The sequence below is a fragment of the Eschrichtius robustus genome, chromosome 6 (genome assembly GCF_028021215.1).
Source record: "Eschrichtius robustus isolate mEscRob2 chromosome 6, mEscRob2.pri, whole genome shotgun sequence".
NCBI lineage: Eukaryota > Metazoa > Chordata > Mammalia > Artiodactyla > Eschrichtiidae > Eschrichtius > Eschrichtius robustus.
The window spans coordinates 86,689,295-86,714,845 of record NC_090829.1 but is presented as its reverse complement, the minus strand read 5'-3'; the positions used below and the strand labels follow the sequence as shown (position 1 = coordinate 86,714,845).

Sequence of the window (25,551 nt, the reverse complement as noted above, 5' to 3'; positions counted from 1 at the left end):
CAGAAAGAGAAAAACAAATACTGTATGCTAACACATATATGTGGACTATAAAAAAAACCAAAACAATGGTTCTGATGAACCTAGGGGCAGGACAGGAATAAAGACACAGACATAGAGAATGGACTTGAGGACACGGGGAGGGGGAAGGGTAAGCTGGGATGAAGTGAGAGAGTAGCACTGACATATATATACTACCAAATGTAAAATAGATAGCTAGTCAGAAGCAGCTCCACAGCACAGGGAGATCAGCTCGGTGCTTTGTGACCACCTAGAGGGGTGGGATAGGGAGGGTGGAAGGGAGGCACAAGAGGGAGGGGATATGGGGATATATGTATACGTATAGCTGATTCACTCTGTTATACAGCAGAAACTAACACAACATTGTAAAGCAATTATACTCCAATAAAGATGTTTAAAACAAAAAAGAAAAAGAACAATGCAGACCAAAAAATGTAGTAGCTCTCTATTTTTGCAGCTGTTTTCTTCAGATGTCTGTGGCATATTGAGCCATATGATATCAGGAGAAGGGTCAAGCCTTCTTCATTCAAGAAAGGAGGCTGCATTCTCATTTGAGTCACTTAGTGCTACCAAAATGCACCCAAACAAAGGCCAAGTTGAAAGTTTTAACCAAAAAAAGTATTAGACAGTTTGAAGGTTTTCACGTAGTTCTTGCTAAAAGAAAATTCAGCAACCAGAGTTAATTCTGGACAGTTTTTAAACAACTGTTCATATCAGAGGCCAGGAACCTAGTATCTGATCCATTGTGCTTTGTTCTTTTTTACCAGAAAAGGAGAACCAGACCTGGAATCTACAACGTGCAAAGAACCTTAAAGTGACCATTGTTCCTTCCATTAAAGGTCAGTCCTGTTACTAAGAGTCAGTGGAGAGATTCCTATGTCAGGAAGGCAGTCATGTCATTCAATGGTAATGTCATCCTTCCAGAGAAACATCATAAGAAAACTAATGTTTACCTTAGAGATAAAAGAGAGAATCAAAGCATTTTGTTAACCCCTTTGCAGAAAGAAAGGGAAGTCAATTATGAAGTTGTATACAGGATGTCCCTTCCCAGCTTCCCTGAGGAAGTCATCACTGTGAAAGGCAGCCATTTATGGACGATGTCTGGGTGACCTCCAATAGCTTTGCTGCTTTGCGTGGAATTATCTTAGGATTTAAGAATGAGTGTGATGCAGATGGGCCCATGAAGCTGTCCTGTCCCAAACATGGTCCTCTCTTCTCTTGAGGACATCCTGACCAAAGCTGTTTCTCTTCCCTCAGGATCTGTTTATGTGAAATCCATTCTTCTCAGTTTCCTCATCTTCTTCTCCTTCTACTTGGGATGCCTGCTTGTTGCATTTGTTCATTATATCAGGTATGTCAAGAGTTTCAAGAAATGTCAACCCCCTTCACCTGTCTCTGCTTAGTGATTAGCACATTAGATTTTAGAGCCATATTAACTGGATTCGAATCTACCTTAGCCACTAACTGTGTGATCTTGAGCAAGTTACTTAAACTTTCTGTGCTTAAGTTTCTTCATCTGTAAAATGAGATAATAATTTACCTCATAGACCAGTATAACTGCAGTGTTTACATCAATGTCCTGCACAGAGTAAGTGCTGATAGTGTTAGCTATTTTCATAGTTAATGAAACTTCAACAGAAAGATAGCTTGGGTAATTTTTAGACCAGAAAAGACTCAATGTAGATCCTATGGAATGTAGGAAATGAGTTCTACCTAACATAGAGATTTAGAAACAGCTTTAAACATTCCATCAAAAAGTACAATTAATACCTAAAATAAATATTGAGATATAATAAGTAGCAGGAGTAATAAATATGCTTTGACACTACATTACCAGGTACTTTCTTACTGTTGTAGCATCAATTTTACAGTAAAATGTTCCTCGAGAGAAAAAAAGGAGATAATCATGCTGTAATTTGGAAATTTCCCTTCCCAAGAGTTTGGAGCCCCCAGTGAAAAGAGCACCAGTCTTTCCTTGTATCTCAGAGCAGGCCTGAACCTTGAGAATTCCATAGCTTGTCGTGGTCTCTGTAAAACAACTACAAAGGAATGGCAGGAGGTACAATAAACAAATGTTCTCTCTCCTCTTGAGCATGTAAAGAAAACAAAGCCAGTATAGAGTTTTCAGATTATTGGGCAAGATTAGCCTCATCTGTAGAAAAACCTCATGGCTACCACAGTGATACAACTGTCTCAGTGATACAGGCCTACCTCTGACTCAAAAAATAACTCCCTTCTGTGACTTTTATGAAGCTTTGCAATTGAGAAACTGACTTCAAAAACCCACTGACCATATCTGGGACAATTTGAGCACCAAAACTATTAAGGAGAATAGTGAATTATAAATCATTGAGAAAAACACAACTTCATGAATCCATATCAGTAAGGGAAGAAAGGAAGGGAGAAAAGGAGGGAGGAAGGAAGGAGGGAAAGAAAGAGCAAAATACTTACAGATATACATTTAATAAACTCAACAAAATTACTAAAATAGATACACATTAGGGACAGGACCCATTAGCAAATACTGACCTAGGAGGGAGGACTCTTGCCTACAGCAGAACACCAAACACTGACTGGTAAATAAGGAGAGAGTGCTGGAATTGGAAAATCATCATTTTGCATAGATCAGGTTAAGAATCATCAATGAATGCTAAAACTAGCAGGAAAATCTGATGAGGATCAACATATTTGCATGACCTTAAGTGCATCCCCACAAATCCCTTAGTAGTTGTAATGGAAAAAGTAGTAACTATACAGCGGAGAAATTAGACTATTGACAGGGTGATAAAAATTAATATGACCAAGGGAAAGATGGACACTGTGTGCCTCCAGATGTGACACCCTGAGAAGGAAATAGCATCACTTATGCAGTATTCCCGCCAGAAATGCACATTTTTAATATAATCCTGAGGAAAAAATTAGACAAACTCAAAATGATGAACATTCTATTAAAATGTATCACAAAAGACAAAAAATAGCTATGGAAATGTTCCAGATTGAGGGAGACTAAAGATATGTGACCACTAAAGACAATATTTGATCTCAGACTGGTTCTTTTACTAGAAGAAAAATATGCTATAAAGGACATTATTGGGTCAATTGACAAAACTGTAAAACAGATAGCAGATTAGGTAAGATTATCATATCAATGTTAAATGTGCTGAAGTTGACAACTACACTGTGGTTATGGAAGAGAGTATCCTTATTCTTTGGAAATATTTAGGCATAAAAGTTCATGACATATGCAACTTACTTTCAAATGGTTCAGAAAATGTTTTTACGTATACATGTATATGAAAACACACATATGCACCCAGAGACAGAATGAGAAAGCAAAGGGAGTAATATGCTAACAATAAGTGAATCTAGGTAACGATACATGGGTATTCTATATTCTATTCTTATTCTTACAGCTTCTCTATAAATATGAAATTATTTTCAAATAAAAAATTAAAAACAAAAACTCCAGTCTACAGGCAAATATTATACCTGGAAAGTATACATACATTAACTGGTTATCAGCTCATTAATTTATCAGATCATAATCACTAACACTGAACAAGTACTTACTCTTTGCCAGGCACTCTGAGTAGACTATCTCATCTAAAGCCCCACAACAAGTAGTAGTATTATCATTATTTGACAGTTCAGGAAACTGAGGCATTCAGAGGTTAAGCAGTTTGACCAAGAATTCACTGCCTGGGCTTGAACCCAGGCAGCCTGGCTCCAGAGCCTTAGCTTAAGCAGCCCAGACAAGATGGGTCTGGAGTGGTCAAGGCATGTGAAGGAGGGCAGTCCTAATCAAGGAAACCAGGTCAAAAGCCTGGAACCCCAGCATGAATTTGATTGAAAAGGGGTCCGAAAAGCTGCCAATTTTGACTCAGGTGAGTTACAGCATCATGGGAAAAGAAGTTCATCTTTTCTGCCTCTCTTAGGAAGGCTGTCTCTACCGCTGATGTTTTAGATTTTAGAAAATAGGTTTCACCTCTTTAGTTACCTAGCAGACATAACCAGCGTACAAACAGACAAAAATTAAGAGCTGGATGTCAATCTCTCTAAAGTTGTTATTCAGCCTGCTGAAGCGAGCACAGTTTTTGAAAGTTGTGGCCTAAGGCTCTGTTGAAACCTCTGGCTGCCAGATTACTTTGCTACTGCCAACTGCACAAGCATAGATTCTTTCCAAATATAGGCAAACTGAAAATAGAAATCTGGAGACATAAGAACTACTTGGCATCTAAATAGGGGAATAAACTGAGAGAAAATGCTAATAGAACTCTTCCTTCATTGAACTAAGCAGAAATAACAAAGTTTTCTACAAAACCAAGTGAAGCCAGCCAGTCCTGGAGCAGAATGCCAATTGCTTGTTGAGCCCCTGTTCTTTATTACTAATACATGCGGGGTTCGCAGTACATGCTATGAGATCTGGATGAAGACAATGATTAGAGACATGGCTCCTGTCCTCAGGGAGCTAAGAATTCAAAGTGGTTTTATGCTATTTTTTGTTTTTTATGTTTTTTTGTTTTTATGTTTTTTGGCTCAACCCTAAACTCCATTCCCCTCCCACCCCCCAGCTCCAATTCATTTAGCAAGTATTTATGGAGCCCCTGCAATGACCCCCTGGGTCAAGCACTGCATACATGTCTCTTTTTTTTCTTTAATTATATTAGATCTATATCACTTCATTTTATTTATTTATTTTATTAATTTATTTTTGGCTGTGTTGGGTCTTTGTTGCTGCGCAGGGGCTTTCTCTAGCTGCGGCAGGCAGGGGCTACTCTGTTGCGGTTCGCGTGCTTCTCATTGCGGTGGCTTCTCTTGTTGTGGAGCACAGGCTCTAGGCGCGTGGGCTTCAGTAGTTGTGGCTCACGGGCTCTAGAGCGCAGGCTCAGTAGTTGTGGCGCACGGGCTTAGTTGCTCCACGGCACGTGGGATCTTCGCAGACCAGGGCTCAAACCCGTGTCCCCTGCATTGGCAGGCAGATACTTAACCACTGTGCCACCAGGGAAGCCCTGCATACATGTCTCTTATTCCTTCCTCTCAGTCACCCTGCCAGATGTTCAGTTCAAACTACATGATCCTGATTACTCATTCTTCCCTTGATTCCCGTATTAGTTATCTATTGCTGCATAAAAGTCAACCATAAAAACTCCAATGGCATACAGCAATACATATTTACATTTGCTCACAAATCTATGGGTCAGCTGGATGATTCTGCTAATCTGGACTAGGCTCAGAGATCTCAGCTGGGTGTGGTCGTAGAGTGAAATCAACTGGCAGGTCAGAGAAGAGCTGGCTTTTCTAGACTGGCCTCAGCTGTACTTTGCCTCTCATCCTCCAGCAGCCTAGCCCTAGTTATTGTATCTCTAAGAGAGATAGCAGAAGAATGCAAGGCTTCCTTAAGATGTAGGTTCAAAAGTGGCATGATATCACTTCCCCCTCTTTCTCTTGGCCAAAACAAGTGATAAGGCCAGTCCAGCTGCAAGAGGTAAAGATACAGACTCCACTTTTGATTGAAGGAGCTAGATACAAGATGAGGTATAGCCATTTTTCAATCCATCTAGCATAGGTCTCATTTACTCTTTTTTGTTTGTTCACTGGATACTGCCTGCCTCACCCTAGCTTTGTAAATCATTTAACTCCTCTAATTAAGAACTTTATCAGCTCCAAAACCTAGGGCAAATGTGGTTAAAGCCTGTTAATACAAACACAGTCCAAACACATCATCTTTTATGAGTTCATATAATTGCTTGCTAGTTAATATCACGAAAATTGTTTTTTTAAAGGGACTTCCCTAGAGCCTCATTTGCCAGCTAGAACAGTCAGACCCAATTGTAACTGCTCTCCTTAATGATATGCCTTGTTCACTCAACAAATATTTAGTTATCATTTCCTGGGTGCCAGGCCCTGTCCCAAAGATTAGGGATACAGTGGTGAACAAGACAGTCTAGGTCCCTGCTCTAATAGAGCTTACACTGTACAAAGGAAAAACATATAAGCAAGCAAGCAAGCAATTAATAAAGAAAATAATTTCAGCTAGTGACAGGAGAACAAACACAGTGGTGGGACAGAGAATGATTGGACTGGGGAAGCTACTTTAGATTTGATTTGTTCAGCAGGGAAGACCTCTCAGGACCAAGACCTGAATGGCAAGTAGGAGCCAGCCATGTGAGGATTTGGGGAGAGAGTGGCCCAGGCAGAGAACAAGAGCAAAGGCCCTGAGGCAGGGATAGGTTTGCTGTGTCTAGGTACAAAAGACGTATGAAGAGAAGTCCTTCCACCAAACATACCAGGATCAGGGGTGTGCAAATTCTAGAGCCCCCATTTGGAAGTAAACAAGAACATGTACCAAAGCACAGCCGCATATAGTCCCCAACTTTTCTCCCTTCTCCCCCAACTCCAACCTCATACCCAAAAGGGAGGCTCATCTGGGGGGAAGAGAGCAATTCACATTTTAATTTTTGATAGACATTTACATTTGATACACCCGGTTTTTAAAATAATGACTTTATTAAGACATAACTCATAGACCATAAAATTCACCCCCCTTTAAAAATTCAGTGGTTTTAGTATATTCACAGTTGTACAACCATCACCACTATCTAATTTTAATCACCTCCAAAAAGAAACCCTGAGTTTATCAAGATTATAGGATACAAGATCAATATACAGAAATCAATTGTATTTCCATACACTGGCAGTGCACAATTCAAACACGAGATTAAGAAAATAATTCTATCTACAATAGCATCAAAAATAATAAAGTACTTAAGAAAAAATTTAAGAAATTAAATATAAGACTTGTACATTGAAAACTACAAAACATCCTTGAAAGAACTTAAAGAGAACCTAAATATATGAAAAGACATCCTGTGTTCATAGATTGAAAGACTTAATATTATTAAGATGGTATAGTAGACAGAATAATGGCCCCCCAAAAATGCTCATGTTCTAATATTCAGAACCTGTGAATATGTTACTTTACATGGCTACAGAGATTTTGCAGATGTGATAAAATTATGGAGATTATCCTGGATCATCTGTGTGGGTATAATGTAATCACAAGGGTCCTTATAAGAGGGAGGCAAGAGAGTCAAAGACAGGAGGAGGTGTGATGAGGGAAGCAGAGGTTGGAGTAATACATTTGAAGATGGGGGAAGGGGCCATGACTTAAGGAATGCAGGCCACATCTAGAAGTTGGAGAAGGCAAAGAAATGGATCCTCCCCTGGATTCTCCAGAAGGAATAGAGCCCTGCTGATATCTTGATTTTAGCCACATAAGACTCATTTTAGAATTGACATCCAGAACTGAAGATAATGAATTTGTATTGTTCTAAACCACTAAGATTGTGATAATTTGTTACAGCAGCAATATAAACTAAAAGACGTGGTAATACTCCCCTAACTGACTTATAGGTTCAACACAATCCCTATGAAAGTCCCGGCTGACTTTCTTCCAAAAATTGATAAACTGATCCTAAAATTCATATGGAAATGCAAGGGACCCAGAATAGGGGAAAAAATCATGAAAAAAAAAAAGAACAAAGCTGGAGGTCTTACACTTCCTGATGTCAAAACTAACTACAAAGCGACAATATTCAAAACTCTGGCACTGACATAAGGAAAGACATACAGATCAATGGAACAGAATTGAGAGTTCAGAAATAAACACTTACATTTATGGTCAATTGATTTTTGACAAGGGTACCAAGACAATTCAATGGAACAAGGATATTCTTTTCAACAAATGGTGCTGGGACACTTGGGTATCCACATGAAAAAGAATGAAGTTGTACCCCTACCTCACAACATATAAAAAAAATTAACTCTAAATAGAACAAAGATCTAAATAAAAGAGCCAAATCTATAAAACTCTTAGAAGAAAACATAGGTGTAAATCTTTGTGACCTTAGATTAGGTAATAGTTTCTTAGATATGATAGCAAAAGCACAAGTAAAAAAAGAAAAAAATAGGTAAATTGGACTTCATCAAAATTAAAACTTTTGTGTTTTTCTTTTTTTTAATTAATTTATTTATTTTTGGCTGCGTTGGGTCTTCGTTTCTGTGCGAGGGCTTTCTCTAGTTGTGGCGAGCAGGGGCCACTCTTCATCGCGGTGCGCAGGCCTCTCACTGTCGTGGCCTCTCTTGTTGCGGAGCACAGGCTCCAGACGCGCAGGCTCAGTAGTTGTGGCTCACGGGCCCAGTTGCTCCGCGGCATGTGGGATCTTCCCAGACCAGGACTCGAACCCATGTCCCCTGCATTGGCAGGCGGATTTTCAACCACTGCACCACCAGGGAAGCCCAAAACTTTTGTGTTTTTAAAGGACATTATCAAGGAAGTGAAAATACAATACACAAAACTGGAGAAAATGTTTGTAAATCATATATCCAGTAAGAGTCTAGTATCCAAACTATGTAAAGAATTCTTACAACCCAAAGATAAAAAGAAAAATATCCCCATCTAAAAATAGGCATTTTTTAAATTGAATAGATGTTTCTCCAAAGAAATATGCAAATGGCCAATAAGCATGTGAAAAGATGTTCAACAACATTAGCCATCAGGGAAATGCAAATCAAAACTACAATGAAAAAAAAAAAAAAAAAAAAACTACAATGAGATATCACTTCATATCCACTAGGATGGCTATAATAAAATTTTTTAAATGAAAATAACGAGAGTTGGCAAGGATGTGGGGAAATTAGAACCTTGTACATTGCTAGTAGGAATGTAAAATATTTAGTTCCTGCTATAGAGCTGCAGTAGAAAACAGTTTAGAAAAAAATGTTAAACATAGAGTTACCTCATACTCAGCACTTCCATTCCTAGGTCATACCCAAGAGAATTTAACACATATATCCACACAAAAACTTGTACACAAATATTCATAGCAGTGTTATTCATGATAGCTAAAAAGCGGAAACAATCAAAATGTATATCAGGTGTAAACAAATAAATTAAGCATGGTATATATCCATACGATGGAATATTATTCAGCCATAAAAAGACTGAAGTATTCATTCATGCTACCACATAGATGAACCTTGAAAGCATTATGCTAAGTGAAAGAAGACAAGGAGACCACATGCAATACAATTCCATTTATATGAAATGTCCAGAATAGGCAAATTTATAGAGACAGAGAGTAGATTAGTGATTGCCAAGGGCTGCTGGGAGTAGAGAATGAGCAGTAACTGCTATGGTTTGAGATTTCTTTGGGTGATAATGACAATGTTCTGGAACTAGAAAATAGTGATGGTTGCACAACTCTGTGAACATACTAAAATTCATTGAATTGTGCACATTAAAGGGTGAATTTTATGGCATGTGAATTATCTGAAAATAAATGAATATGGAAATAAATTGATGAATTTAATATATGTATGCCTGTATGTGCCTAGGTGTGGAATTGCTGGGTCATATTGTGTCTCTAGGTTTAACTTTTTAAGGAACTGTCAAATGGTTTTTCAAAGTGGCTGCTCCATTTTATAGTCCCACCGGCAATGTATCAGAGTTCCAATTTCTGCACATCCAAAGGCCCATTTTTAAGAGATCCTAGCAGACAAATCTGCAACAGAGTCTATAGGGAACAAATGGAAAATGCTGAAGTTTTTGCGGTCTTAGGAGCATGTGTATGTGCTTGTTTGCAGGTATCAGAGAAAGTCCATTGATGGAAGCTTTGGTTCCAATGACGGTAAGAAAAATCCCTGGTTTCAATTCAAACTGATGTCAAGTATGTGGCAACATTCCATTTGGTACTTTTGTCTCTCTGACTTTTGTGATTTCCCAAACCCTCTATTGATTCCTACCCCGCAACAGACACACACAGAGTGGTCTAATCTGCAGTCTTTCTACAGAAAGCAGAGCCAGTGAGAACCAATTTACGCACTTGATAATTACTGAGATATGGAGCTCATACTAAGGGCCTCTGTTCGGAGAGTTCCTTGTAGTTGTCCACAGCCCATTTGTCAGCAATTCATCTTTTTAAAAAGTTTAATCTTTTCTAGGACATAAATTGTTCATATGTCTTATCACAGAGCTGACTTGTGAACAACAGTAAGAATTTATTGTGTCAAATCTAATACAGAGCTTACTTTTCCCAAATTGAGATAGAGGGTTTTTTTGTTCAAGGATCTAGAAAACTGAAGTATTTGAGACTAGCAAGTATAATAGAGTATTATAACTTTGGGAAATCCAGCGTAATTGATTATCCAACCGTTGTAACATGCCCTTTCCTCCACTCTGAGGATTTGAACAAAGGAATTCAGTTGCTTGATCTTTTTGTCAAATCTTTAAAAAAAAAATTAAATGTCCTTATTTTTAAAACTTGAGATATAATTGACATATAACATCGTATAAGTTTTGGGTGTACAACATGATTCTATATTTGTATATATTGCAAAATGCTCACCACTAGAAATCTAATTAACATCTATCCCCACACATAGTTATACTTTTTTTTCTTGTGATGAGAACTTTTAAGATCTATTCTTTTAGCAATTTTCAAATATACAATACAGTATTATTAACTCTAGTCACCATGTTGTACATTACATCCCCAGGACTTATTTATATTTTATAACTGGAAGTTTGCACCTTTTGTAAGTGTCCTATTTTTTAAAAAGCCTAAATCAGCATGAGTTACTCAGTGCTCACAAGCTATTTGGCATAGAATGATCACTTGGAAAAGGAATGATGGAGTGAGACTTGATTTTTAAGTCACATGCAGCAGATTTTTTTTTCTAATTTTTATTGGAGTGTAGTTGTTTTACAATGTTGTGTTAGTTTCTACTGTACAGCAAAGTGAATCAGCTATACTTATACATATATCCCCTCTTTTTTTGGATCTCCTTCCTATTTAGGTCACCGCAGAGCATTGAGTAGAGTTCCCTGTGCTGTACAGTAGGTATGCAGCAGATGTTTAGTTCTGTGTTTTCTACAGTTAAAAGACACAAAGCGACTCCCTACCCCACCCAGCAGGAGTATCTCTCCCTCTGCTGGAGGTCTGCTTCTCCTGCCTTCCTTTGACTTTCGTCTTCCTTAATGTCAACGTGTCTATTTTTCCAGGCATCCAGGCAATTGGTTTTAATAATATTCAACAGCCAATGTAGAGGAATATAAAAGAACACCTGCTCTAGTGTCTTTAAAATGCTAAGCACTACTTTCTATTTTATTCATAAAATGTTAAAATGAAATGTCTTCTCTCTGGATCTCAGCCTTTTCCCTCTGATGCTCTCCAGGTTTTGCTCTTATTTAGGCCTAGTCGAACTTAGAAAGCCTGGTTGGTTGGATCCGATAGGTGCTCTGTGAATGGACGCTCTGTTATTTTTATCGTATGAGTGAAGTCATTTTATCACTGCAATGACAATTAAAGGAATTTCGTATTCAGAAGGGTCTCCTGAACAGTGAAGCACTGGTGGACAGAGCTGGGACTTGAGCCAAATCACTGTCCAAGATCAAGAAGGCTCTGAAAATTAGCTAAGAGCTAGAGGTACCCTTCAGATAACAAGCAGAAATGAATGAGTGACCAAAAAAATAAATAAATAAAGATGCATCCGTTGGATTCATGTGGCTGCAGGTAACAGCAAAGTTTATCTCAAACATACCTAAACAATGAAGAGTGTCTCCTCTCCCTGGAAGTTGAGCAGAAGGGTGGGCTTCAGGATTCACTGAGTCCAGTGGCTCTGGTCCTTTTTCCTGCCATTCCCTTGACTCTGCTTTGCCCCCAGAGCTGGTAGTGAGATGGGTCCTCACCTGACAGTGTCCAGAAGGAAGGACTGTTTCAGAAGCAACTAGCAACTTCTTTCATGTTTCACTGGCCTAGAGAGGATCATATACTTGTTGCTAAACCAGTCACTGCAAAGGAATCTATTTACTTACAGATCAATCAAGCCTGCTTATAGAATTAGGGTGCAGTCATCTTTTTCTAGGACCAGGGTTTCTCAAACTCAACATTATTGACATTACAGCCAGATGATTCTTTGTTGTTGGGAGCTGCCCTGTACATTATAGCATGTTTAACCGCATCCTTCACCTCAACCTACTAGAATTCAGTAATACACTCCCTCCCTGTGACAACTAAAGTTATGCCCAGACATTGTCAAACGTCCTCTTGGGAGCAAAACGTTCCCCCCACCCCTACCCCCAACCGAGAATCACTGACTTAAAAATATGGGCTGCCAGGCACAGGTGAGGGAGGATACCCAAACAAAATCCCAGCTTAGTTAGGAAGTAGGAAATAGGAATGTTCACCACAAAGGGCTTTGAAATCAGGAGGAAGTAAGGAACCTATGTAATGCTGAGAGGCTACGGGGAAAGATGGCACATGGCCACTGGTGAGACAAGACCTAGGTTCTTCAAACAAGAGCAGAGAAGATAAGCTCTACCCTAGGGAGGAACCAGTTAGTGACTCTTAATCATATGAAACAGAGCACAGAGAAACCAGCCTGTAGCAAGAGACAGAGGCAAGTGAGGGACCTTATCTGAAAGCTAATGTGAAAGATTCAAGGGAGGAACCTTTAGAGAGGAGCAAGGGTACAGAAATGTCTTTGTCTCCCAAGGGCCAGTATCAGTGTGCCCACGGGGGCTACAAGAAATTTAATGGAGCTTAGAGCTAAAGGAAATGCCCTGGTGGCTAGTGCCTAGAATAAATGCTAGGAGCAGAGTTTGAGAAAGGGGACCCCACTAGATTTGGCATGTTGTCTGCCGCAATCAACGTGGAGCTAGATATCTGAGGAACTTGACCTGATGCTTTCACCCTAGGTACGCCTGAGATGGAGGAAAGGGAGCCAGGTCCCTACAATTTGCTAAACTGTCGGCAGCTCTGTTTTAGTTATGTAACGATAGGAAGGCTGCATTTGGAAAATCTGTCGGCTCCCCTGCATGTGTTTTTCTTTGATTTGCCTGCAGTTTTTAAAGCTGTGTTTGAAAAATGTTGACGTTGGCTCCAACTAAACTAAAAAGCAAAGGAAGTTCTTTCATACTTCATGGGATAAAGAAGGAGATAAGAGCCTGGAGCCCAGGTGAAATGGAAATAGTGTTGGTAAAGAGCAGCTTCAGGCTGTGAAGGGACTTTACTACTGTGGTGTGAATGGATGGACACTGTATCCTCTATTCCTCACTTAGCACTTAGGACAGGGGCCTCTGCGGTAATCTGAGGGGCACTGGGCAAGGCTCTGTGTTCTAAAAACACGTCCTCCAGTGGCTCTATCAGTGGAAAAAACCCACACTTCACATCATTGTTAAAGAGCCTATACAGAAATTCAGTTACCACCTTGAAAGAGAGACAGATGAAACGTGACTCACAGGCCTCTGGGACCACATGAGCTGTCACCACGAACCTGGGTGCAGCCTAAGAGGAGGGTACTTTCTCAAGTGAGGGAGCTTGGTGAACTTGCCAAGTTTGCAGATTTAAGAACCAAATGGCCAATCAGATCCTTCCCTGGATGGAGCAATTACTGAATCAGCCTCCCAGCAAAGAGCAGGGCCCGGAAAGGATAAGACAAGCAGCGTGCTGAGTTCAGAGGGGTCAGGGAGCACAGGCCATCCTCAGGCTCTGTGGCAACGGGTCTCAGACTCTAGTCCTGACTCTCTACTCTGCTTTTTCCCAACGTCCTTGACTTTGCCTGCCCAGTTTTTTCTTCTAGAGGAATTTTACTTTTACATCCTTCTGCAAAGATTAGTGGTTTTCTTCATTTTCTCCTCAACTTTTGAGATACAGCCTGACACCCGTTGGGATAGGTAGCCAACTGGCATAAAAATGAAATCTCATGGCAGCTAGTTCACAGCGTTGCTGACTCCCTCTTCCGCTTCCAACCTCCTGAGTCTGGAGACAGGAGGGGGCAGGACAATTATAAATGTGACGTCCCTGAAAGAGCCAAGCATGCTCAAAATGAAATGAAGTTTTTCTCCTCACATGGAGCAATTAATATAAAAGGCAAGCATGCAAGCATATCCTATTCTAAGTTAGTAAAGCAGACAGATGGCAAAGGGCTCGCGCGCAGAGAAAAACATACCAGAACAAGTTTCCTCATTAAGATGAGCTCATTCACAACTTTATATGTTTGCTTATTCCCAGCCAGAACATCTTGGTCTGTCCTATAAACTGATACTTTGTGTTTAATTCTGCTTTCTAAATGCCATACAGTTAAATAGAAATATGGCTTGCCTTCTGGGCGCATCCATCATGTTTGAAGTTTGGGAGGTAATGCTTCAGTTTTTGCATTCTAAGGTCTTAGACATTAGAAACGTTAACAGAATACTGTTGTCCCGTGTTGACCAATCTCCTGTTTAATTGTGCATATAGAAGTGCACAGATTTGAAACAAGTGCACTGCTCAGGAAAATCTCGATGCTCTTGTCCATCACAGAACCATTGTTGTTGTGGTTGCCTCGGGGTGAAAAGAACTAGCGACTACATCGAAACCAGGTCCTGCTCGATTGCGAGGCAGAGTGCAGAAATCATCGAAGTCTGAACAAACCTACACAGCTGGCTTTTTCTTTTTAGCGAAGTTGTCGCCTAACAAAACAGTGATTGTTTTTGTTTGCTCACTTGCTTTGACTTTAGTTTTTGCATTTTTTTCTCTTTTGATCACACACACAAAAACCCTTTGCCTCCTACAGACCATTTCAACCCCCCGCTGCAGTGGAACTCAAGCGTTCTCCGACGCACGTGTCTACTTCCCATGCCAGGGGGCTTCCCAGGAACAGAAAATGCCAAAAATTCTGGGGTTTATGATTTTAGTATCATTCTTCGCTTACTATTTGCACATGTAATATTTGGAAAAGTTTGAGGCTCGTCATCTTAGAGAATGTTTTTCTCTCACTACCCGCAACCATTTGGCAACAGACATGCCTATTCTACCTCTGAACTATCCCCCAAATAACCCATATTCCTGCACATTCTTAGTTCATGTTGTCATTATTTTTTGCTCCAAGGAGTGCAGTAATTTCCATCCCGTCAGGGCTCATCCTGCCTATAGTCAGGGTACTGTTAATGACTGTGACGAATAAACCTCCGAACTATAGCGCCTTAATCACAGAGGTTTATTTCTGGTGTTTATGTTCAGTGGTGGCCTTCCTCACAGTGATTCCAGGACACATGCTCCTTTGTTCTTGTGATTCTGCAATACTGTCAGGCAGGAATCAGCAACGTTTCTTCTGTAAAGTGCCAAATGGTAAATGTTTTAGGCTCTGCGGGCCATGTAGTCTCTGTTGCAACTGCTCCACTCTGCCATTGTAGCCAAAAGCAGCCATAGACATACTCAACGTGTGGCTGTGTTTCAGTAGAACGTCATATATAAATACTGAAATTTATAATTTTACCTGCCATAAAATACTCTTCGTCTTCTGATTTTTCCCTAACCATTTAAAAAATTTAAAACCATTTTTAGTTTAACGGCCATACAAAAACAGGTGGCAGGCTAGATTTGGTCTGCAGACCATAAAATTGGCCTGCAGGCTCCTATATTAGAGTGAAAAGAAAATCAAACTATTTAGAGTTATGTTCTTTCATTTTGGCAACTGGACATAAAGTGTTTGCCTCTTTGCTTTTCTTTTTAACAGGCTCTGGAAATACGTCGGTGTCACATCCCATTGCTGCCAGCACCCCTGAAGAAAGCAATTATGGGGCAATAGGTATTTCCTACAATGAGTCCATTCATGGAAGTGTTTCCTGATTCTCCAAAGAACAGGATACAAGGAGCCCTCAAGCCACTAATAACTGTGAGAGTGGGCAAGGCGGTCATCGTATAAGATTATCTTTTATTTATAAGATGAATTGGCTGGATGATCTGGAAGGTTCCTTCCAGCTCTAATTTTCTCTGGTTCTATTGATCCGTTTCTTGGGTCTGCTAGCCACACTTGAGCAGAATTTTCTGTGGTTGCCATCAACTGCCTTGGGGATTTTTTCACACCCAGCCTGAGTTTAGGGCGTGAAAGATGCGTCAAGAGTCTGAGGTCTGGGAGCCCGACGTCAATTGACCCATTGTTTCATTCTCAGGTTTCAGTGGAGTAAGGGCGATCAGAAGACTGAGGCTGTGCAGCAGGTGAACACGGCTGAAGCCTAACGATATTCCATTTGGGCTAACTGCATAAATGACCTGCTCACTGCCACCCAGTCATTCACATGGCAACCCCCAGGGCTCGCTCAGTGGCCTGAAGGGGACAGAATTCTGATCCCTGTCTTGTTAGAGTCGGCGTGCATTGACGCTTCCACACACTTCCATGATGCTTGCGGGCCTGTGAATGGTGCACCTTAAGCTGTCAGCATAGAGGGGCTGGGAATCCTGTATGCCTGCCCTCTTATTCTGTAACTTTGAGAAGCATGTGGGCTCAGTGCCGGAGACTTATTTCTGGCTCTGCAAGAACAGGGTTTTGTTTTTTTTTTTAACCATCTGAATAGAAGAAATAAAGCAGAAGGTAGGATCTGCTCATGTGCTCATTAGGCTGCGCAAATTCCCATCTGCTCTGGGAAACATTCACAGGAACACAAGGATTCTTCTTCCTGAGAATGTTGTTTCCATTACATAATCATAGATACGGCATGTGGGGGATTTCGGTGTACAAATACTTTTATCCACGAGAAATGTATAGCTGCTGGACATGTGGGTACTTACACGTACATGTGGTAGAGGCTATACATAATTACGTGCATGTGTATGTTTATACATTTATGCTTATATTTAAAAATATGAAACATGAAATATAAGCATAATATTATTTTTGCATCCAAATAGTTAACAGAGCAGATGCCTTTATATTATGTATTCAGCCCTAGAAAGAGATGATTTAAATATAAAAATAGGAGGAGAGGAAAATTAGAAGTCCATTGAGGAGGAATTGAGAGAAAGAACATGTGCTGTGGGTAAGGAGTTGGTTTTTACCAACACAACGTTTTCAGGAATGAGTCGGCACTGTGCTTTTTGCAGAGAAAGATGGGCTCCATGGGTTCCTCTCGGCTTGGGAAGGCAGATGAGTCTCTTCTGTTTCAGATGAGTCAAGCTCCAGTCCTGGCAGGCAAATGTCCTCCTCCAATGGCAGACAGCCGTGCCAGTCAGACACGGACAGCTCCGTGGAGGAGAGTGACTTCGACACCATGCCAGACATTGAGAGCGATAAGAACGTCATCCGGACCAAGGTACTTCGGCCTGGTGGTGCTCTTCGAGAGGGCGAAAAGTTCAGGAGCCAAATACAACTTCAGCAATACCTCAATTTCCTTTATATATATATTTTTTTCTTCAGGGGGAGTCAAATTTCTCAGGGAGCTTTTTATTTTTTTATTTTTATTTATTTATTTATTTTTTAAACATCTTTATTGGGGTATAATTGCTTTACAATGGTGTGTTAGTTTCTGCTGTATAACAAAGTGAATCAGCTATACGTATACATATATCCCCATATCCCTTCCCTCTTGTGCCTCCCTCCCACCCTCCCTATCCCACCCCTCTAGGTGGTCACAAAGCACCGAGCTGATCTCCCTGTGCTATGCAGCTGCTTCCCACTAGCTAGCTATTTTACATCTGGTAGTGTATATATGTTCAGGGGGGCTTTTTAGATAAAACTTAGCTACATACTAAAACCAATACTTGGTTAATTAACACTTCTCTCCGGAGGGAGAAAGTGAAAGCAGTAAAGAAAACAGAGCGCTAAAACGCTCTCACGGTCTGAAGTGGCTGACCGTGGACAAAAATGAGGAAGGGATCCAACCAAATGGGAGAAAAGATTCATTTGAAGGGTGTACTTGGAAAAACTCCCTGGTTGTATACATAAAATCCTTCAGGAGTAAAAGATCATTTCTTTCTGGCTTGTATGTATCACATTGTGTTGTATCCAGTAAGGGACACAAAGGTGAATCGTACCGTTTCAACCTCTAGTTCAAGAATCACACAATGGGCATCTCTGAAAACTGGGAAACCAATTCTTGAGATTTAAGAAGCATTCAAGACTCCCAATAGGTTTCCCACATCAGCCAATTTCCCTAAAGCCAAGGGAAATACTAGGATTTTTAAAGGCATCCTGGGAAAAGCAAAATTAAAAGAAAAGTCTTGTTAAATAATTTTAATCCCTAGTGAGTGATTGAATTGATATGTGTAAAGCTCTCCTTTATATTTTATGCAAGAAATCCAAGTACAGTTTTGCATTCTCTTTTTATTTGGCATCCCAGATGTTCCTTTACCTGTCAGATCTGTCCAGGAAGGACCGAAGAATTGTCAGCAAAAAATATAACATTTATTTTTGGTGAGTAGATGACCAGGAGGGCTATGGTTCTCTTTAGTAAAATTAAAGTTTTCTTTGTAAAAGCCACAATCACTTATGAGATTCATATAAGTGAATCAAGTCACAGGTTTCAGTGTTTAATGAGGCACAGGTATAGGTGTTTAAAGGATTCATGCCACATTCGATAGGAAAGACAAAAATGAACTACCAAAGGCAACCAGCCCTAAATTAAATAAATACAAAGTATTAAATAAGAACAGTAGTGGAATCCCATAGGGAGACACTAAATCCTTTCCTAGGAAAATACAGTAACGATAACATTAATGTCACCACCTTCCCTCTTCTCCTCACCAGGACTTGCTCTTGGAAGGGCCAGTGATTAGAGGGATGAGATGCCTAGAGCATCTCATAGTAGCTGGAAGCCACCCTGAGTGAAGATGATACCATCAGCCAATGATAAATAGACCTGCGATGGTCAGACAAAGATGCAGTCTCCCTCCAAGCAGAGAGTCTGAGGTGCCTGGCAGGGTCCCCTCCTTCCTCTCAGAAACCCCCAGCTGACACTTGTGATAGCCCTTCCCATTCTTTTTTCTGGAAGGATACCCTTTTACTGGGATACAGATACTAGAGGAAAACAAGGGCCAGTGGGGACCACATGGAATTCCATAGTAGGACCATCATTTTGGAACTAAGAGATATCTAAAAGAGCCACATCCCTTTGTGAGATCCATCACCCATTACCTACTCTCGGATCACTGTTGTTTTTTAATTTTTTTTAAGTCACAACTTATTTTTATTTTTTAAATTTATTTATTTTTGGTCGCATTGGGTCTTTGTTGCTGTGCGCAGGCTTTCTCTAGTTGCGTCGAGCAGGGGCTACTCTTCATTGCGGTGTGCAGGCTTCTCACTGTGGTGGGCTTCTCTTGTTGCGGAGCACAGGCTCTAGGCGCACGGGCTTCAGTAGTTGTGGCACGCGGGCTCAGCAGTTGTGGATCGCGAGCTCTAGAGCGCAGGCTCAGTAGTTGTGGCACACGGGCTTCGTTGCTCTGCAGCATGTGGGATCTTCCCGGACCAGGGATCAAACCTGGGTGCCCTGCATTGGCAGGCGGATTCTTAACCACTGCACCACCAGGGAAGTCCCTCTCTGATCACTTTTAATCTAACAATATCCTAAATAGATAGGCCCTCATTAATAATTGGTTAAACCAGAAGCAAGTATTATTTACACTGTTTTACAAGTAATTGTATGAGAGGAAGATTGGAGAAACAGGAACCACATAATCAGTTTCTAATCGCTTTTGTGAGTTAACTAGGGAGTTATGGGGTGGAAAGATTCTTCTAAAAAAAAAAAAGGGCAAAGTTTGCATTGTTATTTTGGAAATAACCATTTCTGGTTCTTTCTGCCTGCGTAGGAACATCGTTACCATTGCTGTGTTTTATGCGCTGCCTGTCATCCAGCTGGTTATCACCTACCAGACAGTAAGTGCTGCCCCGAACTCCAAAATCCCACCTTTCATACTGCAGGGAAAGATCTTTGCTGCCACTTACAGAGAAAGGTATAACTTGAGCTCCGTCCAAGAATTAATTCCCCATTTGGGTTCCCACTGGATTTCTCCACTGCTTCGTCTTTGACCTTTAAATCTAGTTCCCAATTGTTTTATCACAGACCTCTTGTATTATTTTGACTACCAATCTGAAATTATTACCTTGCACTCATTTAGTCTTGGTATCTATCAACTATGTCTATTTTTTACCAGTCTAAACTTCTGATCATCATGGGATGATGAGTAAAGTTCGAGACCAAAACAAAGAAACCTGATGTCTAATTTAGCCTGTGTCCTGTCACTGAGGGTAAATATGTTTTGTAAAAGTAAAAACAGCTTCACAAAACTAATGAGATATTAAAAGAAAATATAAAATAAATTAAAAAACAAACAAAAACAATAATTAAAATAGCTTGAGAATCCCCACTGCACCTTCACAGAACCCTAGGGTCCAGGTCACTTAAGTGATCTCGTCTGGGATCTATTACACATGAAAAAGCCCATTTAGAATAGCACCAGGTTAAAGGTTTCTAATGCAATGGTTCTCAAACTTTGCACTAAAATCATCTGGGGGACTTTTAAAAATCCCAGTGTCCAAGCTGTACCCCACACCAGTGAGATCAGAGTGCAATCAGGCATCAGTACTGATGAAACCCCCAGTGATTCCAGGGTACAGCCAAGTCTGAGAGCCAGGAGTTTAATAATATTTCACCAATTCCATACTTAATACGTGATGAGGACGAGGACTTTATAAGGTTTGAGCACCACCATTTATAATCTAAATATTCTCTGAATACTCTGGTGCTCTGTCAGAAGATACAGCTATGCTGTGATCTAGGAAGGTTCTTAATGATAGCGACAGTGATAACTATGGAAAACTGACCACACATCTCCACCTGCCCTGTGGTTATCATTTCCACACAGAGGACGGAACGGCTCCTTACCCTCCCAGGATTCATCTAGAAAATAGGATGTACCATGACCGTCCTAATAGGCAGGTCCCAATGTTAGCATCCTCTCAAAATCCTTTTGTGATGAGAACAAAGGAAACATACTCAGTTGCATTCTGCCGTGAGGCCACATAATGAGGGACACAGAATATTTCAATTCGAAGCAAGATGGCAGCATTTAAAGGAAATGTGTCTATACTGTGTAAAGGCTGAAGACAATGAGCCATCCCCTGCTGAGAAGGAGCGCTGGCTACACTGTAAATCACTGGCAGTTGATCGCCGTGAGCACTGTCCACTTTTTGTGGTTTCAGGCTCAGGGGGTGGAGGAAAACAGCATCTCCTCTTCTCACTCTTGGTTTTACAGATAGTCAATGTCACTGGTAACCAGGACATCTGCTACTACAACTTCCTCTGTGCTCACCCCTGGGGTGTCCTGAGGTAAGCTCAGTCCTCTGAGGCAATGAGAGATGCCTTTCTGTGTAACGTGGCGATTTCAGTTTTTAAAAATACTAGAAACAATTGTGGAAAACTACCCCAATCAAGGGTAAAGAGGAATGAAATCAAGAAGTTGAGATCAGGTATGCCTCCTCCATGCCTGTATGGGGGCCTCAGGAAACAGTCCTGAGAAGGCAGAGGTGTGTTTGAAAATACCAGGTCCCTCGCTGTGATGACCCTCATCCATGGGCATGAGCTACCAGTACATTCAATCCGTTAAACAACCTCATGAGATAGATAGGATTATTTTTACCCCCGTTTTTAGATGAAGATGTTAAGGCTTAGTTAGAAAGGTAAAGACTTGCGGAAGGTCCCTCAGCTGTTAGTGATGTTGAGACTCACACCAGGGCCTGCTGCCTCCAAGGCCATGCTCCAGCCTCCAGAACATGGCGAAGTGGAGAGAGCATTTGCCTGGGAGTTGCGAGCCTGGCTTCTTGATCCAGAACTGAACTAGTCTCAGTTTCCTTAAATAAATCTGCTGGCTGTGACCAGTTGACACTTATCCTGAAATTCATGGTTACAGAGCTGAGTATGGACACATAACGTGGGTCCATACATCTATGTGAATTCACTCTCACAGTGTAGCTGAAACGCTTGGCCCAACTGCCCATCTGTGGAGCGACTCTTTCCTAGGATTCATTCCCCGCCAGTGCCATCAGCACAAGGGAGGACTGAGTGGGTGTTAGGGAAGCTAAGCAGGCATCCCTGAGAGGAAACGGACACATTATCACAGGCTAAGCATCCTAACGTGGCGTTAGGTTAAAGATGCTTTCTGATGATCTCAGTCCTGAAATCTCATGGAAAGGTGAGCAGTGGAAAACGCTGAATGCTGATTTCACTCGCTCATCCATGCCTTCATTCAGTCTCTAAAGCTCTTTGATACCTTGACTCTCTCATGATCTGTCTGTCATCCCCTTAGTGCCTTCAACAACATTCTCAGTAACCTGGGCCACATGCTCCTGGGCTGCCTCTTCCTGCTGATAGTCTTGCGCCGGGACATTCTCCATCGAAGAGCCCTGGAAGCCAAGGACATCTTTGCCATGGTGAGGAGAGGGTGGGACGAGGGAGGTGAGAGCTAGGAAGGGTTATGGTTCCAAACGGGATCTGCAAAGAGGAGGGACATCTGGCTAGACGGTGTGACGATGGATTATGTGTAATGGACCACACGAGGCCAGAGCATGGGCGTCCCGGTTCTGTGGCTGAGTCACTAAGGAGTATCTTTCCACTGACCAAGCTTTCTGCTTTTTCAGGAGTACGGGATCCCCAAACACTTCGGTCTCTTCTATGCTATGGGCATCGCACTGATGACGGAAGGGGTGCTCAGTGCTTGTTACCATGTCTGCCCTAATTACTCCAACTTCCAATTCGGTAATTAGAATTTACATCAGCTACACAGATTTGAGTTATAGGAGTCTTATCCTGGGACCCTCTCAGAAATGCCAAGGTCGTGCTTGCAAGAATTAAATAACATTTTACGTGAAGTGATCTGAGGGCACCTCACCACAGGGCATGGTTTCCCCACATTGTACCGTTTTGTTCTCTCTGACCACCTTTTATAGACTACAAAAGAGTGAACACTGAGTACTGATCTCATGGCTAGATTTGCAGGTGGGCAATGGGCTAAGTGTCAGGCATCAGGTCAGGTAGAATCCACCAACAGACATCTAGAAATCTCCCTCAGTGTAGCTTGGCTTAATTTAGCAGTTTGCCTGCTTTGGGTTGAAAGTAATAGAAAACCCAATTCGAATTGGATTAAATAATAAGTACACTCATCAGCGCACCAGCCAAACGTAGAGGTGGAATGGCCTTGTGAGTGGTTTGTCTGGTGGCTCTGGCTCTGCTTCTCTGTAATCCCCTTGGTTGCACCCAGCCTGCACATTGGTGATCTCCTCAGGCTGCCTTCCCTCGTGGTGGCAGAAATAGCTACAGCAGGTCTTGGCTTCCTGTCTCCACACCATGATGTCTAGAGAAAGCAGCGAGCTGGCTTCCAGGAGCCTGCATTTGAGAGCAGGAAACTTCTTTTCCCCAAACTCCCCAGATAACAGCCCCTCACGCCTCAACAGCTTACACAGCCCTGAGCTTACTCCAGAATCTTTCTCTGTGTGGGGGTTAGCTCGGGCCAGCATTGCTGCACCAGTCACGGTGGCAAAGGAGGTGAGGTTACCTTTAGACCAAAGAGACCCTTCCCTGGAACTAGGGGTGCGGTTAGCTTTCCTAAAGCAAGTGGTCTGGGAGGGTGTGCATTTCTGAATAGAAAATGGGGCTGAGATATTTGAGTTGGTATCGAGATGCTGTTAGGATGGAGAAAGGGAATAGCTGATGCTGGAAGAAGGCAATTAACAATGTCCTCCACACTCGAGGATGGGGTTTTTAAAGACAGTTATTTTGTGTTTGTGCTCTAGCCTCTGGCTGTTAACTCAGAACACCACGGAAATTCTCTGTCATGTTTTAATTTTTTTAAATTAGAAGACATTTTTAATAGAGGAAAACTATAGAGAACAATATCATTCACCACTCAGAAGGAACAAATGCCAACACTTTAAATATTTGCCTTAAATCTACTTTAAGAAATAAAACATTGTGTAAAGTTGAGGTCCCATTTTGAACTGTTTTCTAAACGTATCAACTCTCCCCTTCCTCAGAAGCAACAACTGTGATTAATTTTATATTTATCCTTCCAGTTTGTTTTTACAGTTTTTCTTCCTTTGTAACAAATTAATATTAATTTATCACACTTTGTTCGGCATCCTTCTTTTTTCATTCAACAAAATGTTTTCAAGATTTATTGGTATTAAATCAAGGATATCCAGTTCATTCATTTTTAAAGACTGTCATTCTGTAATAAAAATATACCACATTTATCAATTCCTCTGTTGAACAACACTTAGATGTTGCCAATATTCTGCTAGTACAGACAGTGCTGCAGTGACTAGCCTCATATATGCCTCTTTGCGCACATGTGAGAGAGGTTCCCTGGAATACCTAGAAGTAGAATTTGGGGGTCACCTGGTCCTGGTTGATGCATCTTCCATTTTACCAAAAACAGCCAACTTTCTCCCCAGAATATTAATTCCTACTCCCACTGGCTGAGTGAGAGTTTCCACTTCCCCCGTTATCATCACTAACGTGTTATTATTAGACATTTACACTTTTGCCACATTTTTTAGTAACATGGGACATTGCATTGCTGTTTTAATTTGCATTTCCTTAACTCCCGTGCAGCTAAGCCACATGTAATTTCTAGCTGTCTTCCATCCCTAGGCTAGAAAGCCTTGTATATGAGCAGTAATCAATGTGGTTATGTTTCAGTATGCTGAGGAGGACCTCCTGCACCCACGTAGGATTCTCTTTATTGTCACACTGCCCTGTTCCCATTAGGGATTCTTTTGTTGTTGTTGGACAGGAGCGTTTATACACACATAGCCCTGCGAGTGGGGATAGGCAGTTATTCATCATATCATCTGATACTTCTCTCCTATGAGCTAGGAATGCCCCTCCTGGAGGGGGGTGAGAGGTGGAGTGTGTAGGGTTTACCTAGAATGTGCCTGGAGAGGCTGGCGTGTTGCAGGTCACCACACAGTCTGAGGGCAGCAAATACTCCAAGGCCTGAAGGGAGGGGTTTTCTGAGGCTGAAGAGAGGTCTGTCTGCCACCTACTGGATCTCGATTGTCTCGGCTTCTCCTCAGACACCTCCTTCATGTACATAATCGCCGGCCTCTGCATGCTGAAGCTCTATCAGACCCGCCACCCAGACATCAACGCCAGTGCCTACGCTGCTTACATCTCCTTCGCTCTGGTCATCACGCTCACCGTCCTTGGAGTGGTGCGTCCCTCCCCACGGCTGGCAGCCCTCTTGGGAGGCTTTGTATTTTGTTTTTTGGACCTCAGGTGAACAGGTTTCATTAATCATAATCCTTGGCTCATGACACACCCTCATCATTGGTCCATTCATAGCATTTTAGTTACTGAGCTAGAATTTTTAATAATGTAACAGGCCCCTGGAACACTGCCCCTGGACAGTGTTAATACAAAGCTGGGACCTGACTCGGGTGAGACTGGAATAGAGATGTACGGGCTGATGGGAGAGAGACTGACTTGAAAGGACAAAAACCACTTTCTAAATGTGCGTGCACATGTGTCAGTCGTCTTCTGTTATTTGAAGAGCATTAGCTCCCAGCTTTAGACCTACTGCCTCTTCACCTGCTGTTCAGCTGCCTCACCCATTGCTTCCCTTTTCCATTTCTTTCTTTTTCATTTGGCCAGGTAGCCATTCTTTTTCCTGCCCTGGGTGCAGTAAGATCCCTGTGAGATCAGAGAAGGGGGAAAACCCAAAG

At 41.5% G+C, this 25,551-nt stretch overlaps 1 protein-coding gene across 5 annotated transcripts in view; it reads left to right on the top strand.

Moving 5' to 3' along the window:
- The window catches only part of SIDT1 (SID1 transmembrane family member 1), an 89,574-nt gene that overhangs the window by 48,385 nt on the left and 15,638 nt on the right, over positions 1–25,551 (top strand). For all 5 annotated transcript variants that reach the window (XM_068545530.1, XM_068545529.1, XM_068545526.1 and 2 more), the window contains 11 exons: positions 786–857; positions 1,276–1,369; positions 9,664–9,707; positions 15,577–15,648; positions 17,004–17,149; positions 18,176–18,249; positions 19,641–19,707; positions 21,087–21,160; positions 22,137–22,260; positions 22,468–22,585; positions 24,904–25,040. In XM_068545530.1, the coding sequence (XP_068401631.1) occupies positions 786–857; positions 1,276–1,369; positions 9,664–9,707; positions 15,577–15,648; positions 17,004–17,149; positions 18,176–18,249; positions 19,641–19,707; positions 21,087–21,160; positions 22,137–22,260; positions 22,468–22,585; positions 24,904–25,040 (1,022 nt within the window). The remainder of the gene's footprint in view (positions 1–785; positions 858–1,275; positions 1,370–9,663; positions 9,708–15,576; positions 15,649–17,003; positions 17,150–18,175; positions 18,250–19,640; positions 19,708–21,086; positions 21,161–22,136; positions 22,261–22,467; positions 22,586–24,903; positions 25,041–25,551) is intronic.